The sequence below is a fragment of the Microtus ochrogaster genome, chromosome 2 (genome assembly GCF_000317375.1).
Source record: "Microtus ochrogaster isolate Prairie Vole_2 chromosome 2, MicOch1.0, whole genome shotgun sequence".
NCBI lineage: Eukaryota > Metazoa > Chordata > Mammalia > Rodentia > Cricetidae > Microtus > Microtus ochrogaster.
The window spans coordinates 44,978,312-44,988,292 of NC_022010.1; the positions used below are offsets into that span (position 1 = coordinate 44,978,312).

At 52.3% G+C, this 9,981-nt stretch overlaps 1 protein-coding gene across 1 annotated transcript in view; it reads left to right on the forward strand.

Annotated features, from left to right (window-relative positions):
* The window catches only part of Sema5b (semaphorin 5B), a 120,447-nt gene extending 112,766 nt beyond the window's left edge, over positions 1-7,681 (forward strand). Inside the window, exons 12-22 of the mRNA XM_005344892.3 lie at positions 1,977-2,094; positions 2,245-2,426; positions 3,440-3,583; positions 3,697-3,844; positions 3,929-4,154; positions 4,264-4,482; positions 4,947-5,117; positions 5,221-5,370; positions 5,707-5,751; positions 6,191-6,396; positions 6,598-7,681. Coding sequence (XP_005344949.1) covers positions 1,977-2,094; positions 2,245-2,426; positions 3,440-3,583; positions 3,697-3,844; positions 3,929-4,154; positions 4,264-4,482; positions 4,947-5,117; positions 5,221-5,370; positions 5,707-5,751; positions 6,191-6,396; positions 6,598-6,756 — 1,768 coding nt within the window. The 3' untranslated portion in view covers positions 6,757-7,681. The remainder of the gene's footprint in view (positions 1-1,976; positions 2,095-2,244; positions 2,427-3,439; positions 3,584-3,696; positions 3,845-3,928; positions 4,155-4,263; positions 4,483-4,946; positions 5,118-5,220; positions 5,371-5,706; positions 5,752-6,190; positions 6,397-6,597) is intronic.
* The last annotated feature ends 2,300 nt before the right edge of the window (positions 7,682-9,981 follow it).

Below are 9,981 nucleotides of genomic sequence, written 5' to 3' on the forward strand. Positions count from 1 at the left end.
TTCTTCTTCTTCTTCTTCTTCTTCTTCTTCTTCTTCTTCTTCTTCTTCTTCTTCTTCTTCTTCTTCTTCTTCTTCTTCTGTCTCCCTCCCTCCCTCCTTCTCGCTCTCTTCCCTCTCACTCTCCCTCTCTCTGCAAGGCCACTTTTTCTCCCTAGTGCATGACATGATCTATTGAATTCACTAAATGTAAAGAACTTACAGGAGCCTAGCATGGTGGCTTATGATTCTAACCTGAACACTTGAGAGGATGAGAAAGGATCACTGTGAGTTTGAAGCCAGCCTGGGCTACATAGTAAGATCCAGGGCAGCCTCGACAATAAAGTGAAACCTTATCTATTAATTAACTAATTTATTAGTCAATCAATTAAGCCATGGCTGACAAATGACTGTCCCTGAAACTTCAAGAGGAAGGAAGAATTCCATTCTTGGGACAGCAAAAGCTGCAAGCTCTTGCCTCTTGTGTGTATCCTGTTGGCTTTCAGCATCCTTGGCTCCTTTGATCTCTGGGGAAAATTCTTTTGTAAGCTTGTGTGATGCTGTGAACTCATCCGTCCATCTTCTTATTGCCTTTGTTCCTTCTCAAGGCCTCTCCTATTTCCTCACCTCCATTTTGGGAGCCCCTGCCTTTGTGCTCCCTCAATTTTCCCCAGCAGATCTCATCAAAGCAGGGTGAAGCCCTGAGAAACAAGCAAAAGGGATCAAATGTTCCCTGGGGTGGCAGTGAGTTCACTGTGGGGCTGAAAGGCCCCTTTCCTCTGCCTCCAGGATCTGGTACTCTTCAGTTAGCAGTGAATGGCCCATCTTGACTCGGTAATCCCCACAGACTCTTTTCTTCCTCCTTGAAGTCCTCCTAGCAGATAGTTAACTTTCTTATTTAAAAAAAGGAAAGGGCCATGTTGCCAGAATGAATCAGAGGAAAAGAAAGAATGAACTTCTGGAGTATGAGTGGAGGCACCTGGGGCATGCACTGGGGTGTGAACCACTCTCTTTCCTGGGAAATTGCAGAGGGGCCAGCCCTGTAGCCAGGAAAGGGTGGGGTAACGTCCAGTCCTAGCTGCTCAGCTTGTTCTCCCAATGCTAAAGTGTTAACCGCTGCTCTCTGCCCCCAAACAGCTCAAGCATGGGGAAACACACATAACCCTAGACTACACCAGGTATCCTGTGTTTTGAGAAATGGGTCCACACACCAGTCAGGGTGTGATGGGTAATGGGACTTCTGGCTGGATGGAGGATGAAAGTAAGGGGGATGATGGTCGGGAAGCCTTGGTCCAGTTCCCCAAGATACAATTTGTGTGATCCCTGGGAAACCTCTGCCCTCTTCTTTGCTCCATGCAGAGATGGCTAGCTATCCTGGTGATTCACAACAGGACTTCCTTTAGCGTTGCCCTGGACTTTTAAAAACCACCTGGCCTCAGAGACTTGTGTTTGGGAAGACTTGGGTACCAGTGTCTCTCCTAGCTCCTCAGGAATTTTCATATGAGCCAGGCTTAAGAATGTATGCTCTGAGGGTCTGACAGGAAAGGACTTTCTCTTTGCATTTCTGCGAACCAAATCTCCTCCAGTGGTCCCAGGTGAGGCACAATGGGGACCTTCAGCTTGGGAAAAACAATCCAGTCTCCTTGATGAGTCTGAGTCCTTGCTGAGCTCTCTGTCTTTCCTCCCACTGGATGGAACAGTTAGAGGCTGACTTCACTGGGTTATGTACACTAAACTCATTCATGCTTCCGAAAGGGCTTTAAACGATGTCAATCACACAACGAGGGCACAGTGAACTTCATGTTTTCTCTCTCAACTTTCTGGTGCTGGGGTTGACTCCGCCGCTGAGCTGAATCCCCAACTTTGAACTTTAATCTTTTTTCATAGAGGAAATTCAATAAAGAAAGAGGTGCCCAGGCTGGGGTTGCCAGGTGTTGTGTAGAGACAAAGCTGAGACCTGGAAGCCAGGGAGCTTGAGTCTCAGGACTTCCATCTGGCAGGGCATGCCTGGGAGCACGGGACCCATACTGCGGCTGGGACGGGAAGCGGCAACACTGCAGCACACTTGAGGACAGTTCCAACATGAGCCTCTGGATCCAGAACATCACAGACTGTCCTGTGAGAACCCTTGTGTGCCCTCCCCTAGCCCTTCCCCTCGATGCCAGCTATGACTCCCCATTGGTATATACCCCATGTGCCCTGGGATTTTATCCCTCCCCTGCCTTAGCGTTGTGTGACAGGAGTCTTGCCCCTTATATGAGTCTGCAGGTGCGGAATGTGACACGGGATGGGGGCTTTGGCCCATGGTCACCGTGGAAATCGTGTGAGCACTTAGATGGAGACAACTCGGGTTCTTGCCTGTGCCGGGCCAGATCCTGTGACTCCCCAAGGCCCCGCTGTGGGGGCCTGGAATGCCTGGGGCCAGCCATTCATGTTGCCAATTGCTCCAGGTAGGTGAGGACGGGGTTTGTATAGTGTTTGCTTAGGACTCATATGGAGAGAACTGGGGAATGGGGCACCTCACCCAGGGGTTTACACTTCAGTGCAGTGCTGGGCAAGATGCTATTGTCTGAGGCAGGAATTATAAGCACTAGGAGTTTTCACATCAACAGAAGAAGAATCTCTAGCTTGTGGCAGGAAATGCAGAAAGAAAGACTGGACAGACATGAGAGTCGCTGCCAGAACTAGCTTTGCTAGAGGGACGGCAGGAGATGGTGATGCTCCCTGGCTGGACCTTGGACAGACCTCTGGCCACTCTTGAAAACAGCGGATGCCTACCTAAGGGTTGCTGAGAAGGTTAAGAGAGATAATATATGTTAGGAACCATACTGCCTACTACTTGGGAACTGCATAAAATGGTTATTATCACACCTGAGCCATAATTTTAAAGACTCTTAAAATAACTATTTTATCTGTATTCATTAATTTAACCCTCACAGCAACCTAAAGGAGGTCAGAATCCACCCATTAGTCTTATTTTAAGGATAAGGGTACCCAGTTGGCAGGAGAGTCCAGTTTTGATCACTGAGGTCAACTTGGGCATGGATGTCTGAAGCTGGAGAAAGCTAATGCAAGGGGGAAGCGGGGAGAGTGAGGTCTAAGAGGAGGCTTGGGTATCTGAGAAGGGGGAGAGGAAGGTTTCAGGATGCCATGGAAACTGAGACCTCTAAAGAGTGTGTCCTTTTGCCTGTCTGTGTAGGGGCCCGGCCCTATCACTGTGTCCTTGGCCCTGAGCACAGCCTGATATATGGAAGAAGGCTCTCAATACATATTTGAGGCATGAATGAGCAAACGGATGAATGCACGAATCTGCCTGAGCCAGCCTGGTTAGGAGCTGATATTTTCTGTCACTGTCTCGCCAGTCCTGACAACAATACAAAATCCATCTGCCCCAGATGCAGCCCAGATCTATGAAGCTAGGGCTCAGAGGGGCATGTGTCTCTGTCCCCTCCCACTCCACCAGGAATGGGGCGTGGACCACATGGTCATCGTGGGCACAGTGCAGCACGTCCTGTGGGATCGGCTTCCAGGTCCGTCAGCGAAGTTGCAGTAACCCAGCGCCCCGCCACGGGGGTCGCATCTGCGTGGGCAAGAGCCGGGAGGAGCGGTGAGCTAGCTGTGGCTGCAGCGAGGCGGGGATAGGGCATCCTCCAGCCTGGGGATGACAACCTGGGGATGGCAGTACCTCTCCCTAGGATGACACGCCTCCTACCTCCCCAGGTTCTGTAATGAAAACACACCTTGCCCGGTGCCCATCTTCTGGGCTTCCTGGGGCTCCTGGAGCAAGTGCAGCAACAACTGTGGAGGTGGCGTGCAGTCGCGCCGTCGGACCTGCGAGAATGGCAACTCCTGCCCCGGCTGCGGCTTGGTGAGCGCCTGGGGAGCTGGGCCTGGTAGCCAGGTGCAGGGAAGTTTGCAGGCCGCGGGGCTCTGAAACCACCCCACCCTGCAGGAGTTCAAGACGTGCAACCCGGAGGCCTGCCCCGAAGTGCGGCGTAACACACCCTGGACGCCCTGGTTGCCAGTGAACGTGACCCAGGGCGGCGCACGCCAGGAGCAGCGCTTCCGCTTCACGTGTCGCGCGCCGCTGCCGGACCCGCACGGCCTGCAGTTCGGCAAGAGGAGGACGGAGACCAGGACCTGCCCCGCCGACGGCACCGGAGCCTGCGACACCGACGGTATGGCCTGGAGCGGTGGGGCGACCAGGAGCGCGGGAGCCGGGGAGGTCTGGGGAAGGAGCAGGGGCCCCCCAGCCCTTTGGTCGCTGAGCCCACCGGCCCTCTGCAGCCCTGGTGGAGGATCTCTTGCGCAGCGGGAGCACGTCCCCGCACTCTCTGAGTGGCGGCTGGGCCGCCTGGGGCCCGTGGTCATCCTGCTCCCGGGACTGCGAGCTGGGTTTCCGCGTTCGCAAGAGAACCTGCACCAACCCGGAACCCCGCAACGGGGGCCTGCCCTGCGTGGGAGACGCTGCGGAGTACCAAGACTGCAACCCGCAGGCTTGCCCAGGTAAGGTTGCGGAAGCAAACTTTAACCTCAGGCAACCTCGTCTCCCCAGGAATTCTGAAGTCTGGGCAGGTGATCTCTCTGTGCCAGTTCTGCAAGGGGGTTCATAGTCTCTCTGTCTCTCTCTCTCCCCGCCCCACCACTCAGTAGGCCTGGGTAGCCTGGAACTGGCTTTCTAGAACAGCTTTGACTCACTGGGATCTGAGTTCTGCCCTCTGCATGTACTCACTCAGTGGCTACTGGGGTGGAAGAGAAACGAGGTCTTTCTCCAGCACTGCCTCGCTTTTTCTTTCCTCTACCGAGCTAGCCAAACAGGGAACTTGTTTGAGATGAAACTGATATGGAGTTGGAGGTGGGGCATCCTTTAATACATTGATCTGTTGATTTGAGGTAGGATGGACTTTGAGAAAATGAGGCTTAAGGTACCCTCTTTCTCGCTCACACACACACCCAACTCACACTTACAGTGAGGGGTGCCTGGTCCTGTTGGACCGCATGGTCCCAGTGCTCAGCATCCTGCGGTGGTGGCCACTATCAACGCACCCGTTCCTGCACCAGCCCTGCACCGTCCCCAGGTGAGGACATCTGCCTCGGGCTGCACACGGAGGAGGCACTATGTGCTACGCAGGCCTGCCCAGGTACTGGGTGCATCTGACTGGGGTTGGGCTGTGTTTGGGAGACGTTAAGCCTCAACAGGTAGATCTTGACACTTTCAACCTCATCCTAACCCACAACCCACAGAAGGCTGGTCACTGTGGTCAGAGTGGGGTGTCTGTACTGAGGATGGGGCCCAGAGCAGGAGCCGGAGCTGTGAGGAGCTTGTCCCAGGGCCAGGTGCCTGTGATGGCAACAGCAGCCAGAGCCGGCCCTGTCCCTACAGTGAGATTCCTGGTAGGTCCTTTTGTTACTATTTTGTCACCATCTTTCCCTTGGTCCACATTGCACATACTCCCATTCCCCCATGTCCTTCCCCTTCTAAACGTCAACCCTGGATTGGAGTACAGGATGAAGCATCAGGAATGATACACTTGTCTCATGCTTGGGGCTGTCCTACTACACACCTATTAAATGGTCTACCCTTCGGGGGATGGAGAGGGTCTACAGAGAAACCAGAGAGAGTGAAGGTCCTAAAGCCATTAACCCACAGGTTCTCTTAGGTGACAGCCAGCCCAAGAGGGACTCCTCCCTCTTCACTCTCTTCCAACCTTCTCCATTTGTCCCCTGCAGCCATCCTGCCTGCTTCCAGTGTGGAGGAGACCACCGGCTGTGGAGGTAAAAAAGCCACTCGTGAAGTCGTTGCCCTTCATCCTTGTTACTATGTTACTCATGTCACAGCCCCTCATCCACCAAGTCTGTGTTCTTCCCAGTTTTACTGCAGACCGCCACATCCGGGTGTGGGGAAGGGGGCGGTCCCCACCTGGCTTCAAGGTTATGTACAGGGTCCGCTCCAGGGCCTCCCATCTAGGAGGCCATCATGAGCCTGCGTTCAAATCCTTCTGCTGACACTTCTGACTCCACCTGCAGGCTCTCGTGGGAGTGATGGCCCTGGTGACAGCCTCCCTAACCTCTGTCTTTGGTTCTGGCCCCAAAGCCCTTTTCCTTCTCCACACCCTGGAACCTCTTGATGCCCCGTCTGTTCCCAGGACGGCAATCAGAAGGCCTCCTCCTCCACAGCAGCCCTTTCCTTACCCCCCATCTCTCCTCCCTCCAGGGTTCAGTCTCATCCACCTGGTAGCCACTGCTGTATCCTGCTTCCTGGGCTCTGGGCTCTTGACCTTGGCGGTGTACCTGTCTTGCCAGCACTGCCAGCGCCAATCTCAGGAGTCCACGCTTGTCCATCCTGCCACTCCTAACCACTTGCACTACAAGGGTGGGGGCACCCCCAAGAATGAGAAATACACCCCCATGGAATTCAAGGTGAGAACCTGTATGTGGAACAATGAGCAGGGTGAACAGGACTCAGGTCCTGGCTCTATGCTGGGCATCAGCGGATGGGGGAACAGTGGTCCTGTGGAGGAGCCCTGTATCAAATTTCCATAATGGCTGGCTTCCAGGACTCCTTGCCCCGGCCTGGCCCCTTCCTTATCTCTTCTCTCTGGTTCATTCTCCTCCCTGCAGACACTGAACAAGAATAACTTGATCCCCGACGACAGAGCCAGTTTCTACCCTCTGCAGCAGACCAATGTGTATACGACTACCTACTACCCCAGCCCACTGAACAAGCACAGCTTTCGGCCTGAGGCATCACCTGGACAGCGCTGTTTCCCCAACAGCTGATCCCACCCTCCTGGACTTCGGGCTCCTTGCCTTCCCAGGGCACAGAACAGTGGAATGGGACAGTAGAGCCATTTTGTTTTTCCTCTGCCCTGGGCTGAGAACTTGCTTGCCTGGCCTGTGGGGGTCCCATCCGGCTTCAGAAAGCTCTGTCTGTCATTAACCATGGGAGAGAGGGCTGGCCTCAGACCAGCACGTGGCTGCGGATCCAGTTTGGCCCAGGTGTCATCGTCTCCTGTGACCCAGCATCACTTTTCCCTGCCATGTCTGACCTGTGAACCTCCTGGGCATGTGAGGAAATTGGAGAGTAGAGATGGCAGAGAGTTGGCTCCTAGGTTTGGGTTGGAAATGACTTCCAATGGCCATTGCCAAGTCCTCCCCTTTTGAAAGACCCTCCAGAATGCCTGAGCTGCAGTCAACTTGTCAGTGAAAGGAATTCATCAGCTGTCCCAGCAGCTTCAGATGCCGGCCAGGACTGGACCACTCTGATGCTGCTTTTAAGTGTCACAGGGGATCAGTGCTGGCCTGGGTTGACCACCTCTGTCAGTCTGTATCTTGACCAGGGGCATCCCTCTGGTTAGGGGCAGTGAGGACTGAGACTGGAGGCTGGACTGTGCTGAGAGACCCTTTAATGTGACTTGGTACGGGCCTTCGTCTTGCCTTCAGGATGCACACAAGGTGGCCCAGAAGGAAGGAAGACCCAAGACCAGAGGAGGCAGAGTCTGGCCTTCATGCCTATGGAGACTGTTGCTGCTCAAGAGATGTTGGCTGAGAACTGCTTGGGAGTCTCTGCTGGCCCCTCATGTATTCAGGAATACACACACACATGCACACACACACACACCATCTGCTACAGCAACAAAAAGGATGTTAAGCTGTGGCATTATTAATTAAAGATGATATCCAGTCTCCAAACGGAGCTGTCTTTGTGCATATGTGTGTGGGCCTTCTTGGCACGATGTCGTCCATCAAGGGAATGCTCGAGGTAACAGATGGTGTCTGAAGATGGAGGAAACGACTGGAGTGGAGTTTGACTTTAATAGAGGCCATCTTTCTGTGTGTGTGTGTGTGGGGGGGGTTCTGTGCACACACATACTCTTCTTTCAGAAAAGAAGCGGGGTGTGAACAGAGTTCACCAGTGAGGTCACTAGGTTCGGCAAGGCAACAGCGCTGAGCAGTGTGGGCCTGCCCTGAGCAGCTCCTTCCTGGGGATGGGAAATCCAGCAGGAGGTCAATGGTGAGGATGATTCATGAGTTACATTCGAAGCAGAGTTTAACAAAACCAAATTGAGAAATGATGCCTGGGAGGTGGGAAGCCCAATGGGGTTTGTGTTGGATTAAATAAAAATCACCTCAGAGCTTCAGCCACCAAATCAATGTGCCCATTGTGGATGCGATTGATGGACACGTTAAATTTAGAGAACAATCTCCTAACTTAATTGCATAGATCCATTCTCATAAGGTTCTCAGGAAAATGGAAGGTAGATAGGCTAGGAAGCCTGGACGCTCTGTGGTAGAGGGGTGGAGGGTCTTGGGGAACAAAGGAAGAAATACCTGAAGCTTGAATGTGTCTGGAGGAAAGGAGAGGTGGAGCCTTCCTGAGACTCTGGTGGTCACACGAGACAGCTCAAATGGCAATGTTCCTGGGCCAAGGGAAATTAGAGTATTATGGCTTTTGTATCCCTGTCTGGTTCTTGTCAGGCCCTGAGCTTCGAGCCTTGGAGGCCTGTGGGGCATTTAGATCCTGGAGTTTCAATTGCCTTGAACCTGGTAGTGCTAATTAATGAAAATCGAAAAGTGTTCCAGGGCCAGTGTGTCTGCCACACCAGTGTCACTCACCTGTGACCAAGTGAGGGACAGCTCTATGGGCAGTGGTCAAGGAGACCTGCCAGATAAAGTGCGCCTCTGTTGATTGGAATGATGTCCCTGGGAAGGTACACCCTCGGGTACTGCAGCACACACACCTGGATTCTCTTATTAGAGCATGCATTTGGAGGCTAATCTCAGGATGCACGGAAGGCATCACGCTGCATACATGCAGAGGAGCTGGCATGCTTAGCAAATGCTGTTTAGCGAATACCCCCAGCTCGGAGCTAAGGGCCCTAAAAGTCACCCTTTCATGTGCCCTGATGAGGAGGTGTTCTCTGGCAGGTGTCAGGAGGCTGGAGTATTAAAGGAAAGTGGGCTTTCTCCACCCAGCTGGCTCAGTGAGAGTGAGGACGAGGCAGGAGTAGGTGCTTCCGGCCTTCTTGGGCGGCCCTTTTATGTTTCGCTCTGTGTGTAAGCCCACTTTCTTAAAGCCAGACATATTCATTGCAGGAAATTTAGAGGCTATGTGAAACAAAAAAAAATTTTTTTTTGCAATGATTATACTAAAAACCAAGACAGGGATCTAAACATTTTAATGTTATGTGAATACAGTTTTTCCTCTCGCTCAGAATCAGCCCCCAAAGCAAAGGGAATAAAAAACAGAAGCCCTGGCACCATTTTCAATAAAACTAGGATGTTGTTCTAATCCCAACTCATAATACAGTCTTCCTTCTGTATTCTTGGGGCACTGGTTCCAAGGCACTGTTCCCTGTGGATGCCCAAACCTGCGGATGCTCACGGTCCCTCATGCAAAATGGAATGACATTTGCGTGTAGGCGGGGCACACCCTCCTGAACCTTCTCTGGATTATTTCTGATACCTGACGCGATGTGACTGCATTATGAATCACTGTTCCATATTGCTGAGGGAATAATGATGAGAAGAAAAGTTTGGGTGAGGAGTGCATTTCGGATGTGATCTTTTTCCCCAAACGTCTTTCACCTGTGCTTGGCTAATGGCTATGCTGTGTGGATAGGGAAGCTATAGAGGGGGTCCTGTCTGTCTACAGCGACAGAAAGCAGGGGAAGTGAGAACGGGATGGGCTTGACATCCAAAAGATTTCGGAAAAGGATCAGAAATGGGGGGAAGGTGAGAAAGAAACTACAAAGAGGGGGTGCTATGAATCAAATCAACGTGCAAACGTCAGCTAGATCCTCAGGTTTTTATTTATGTTGCATGGTTAAAAACTTTTTTAAAAAAATAAAAGGCAGGTACAGAAAAGCGAGGCAAAGCAATAGTATAGCTTAGTAATGGGGCAAGATATGTACAACAAGGACTCAGATCAAGAAGCAAACTGATGGCAACTGTCTCAGGACCCCTTTTCTTTCATCCTCCTGCCTCACAAATGAGATAGTTATC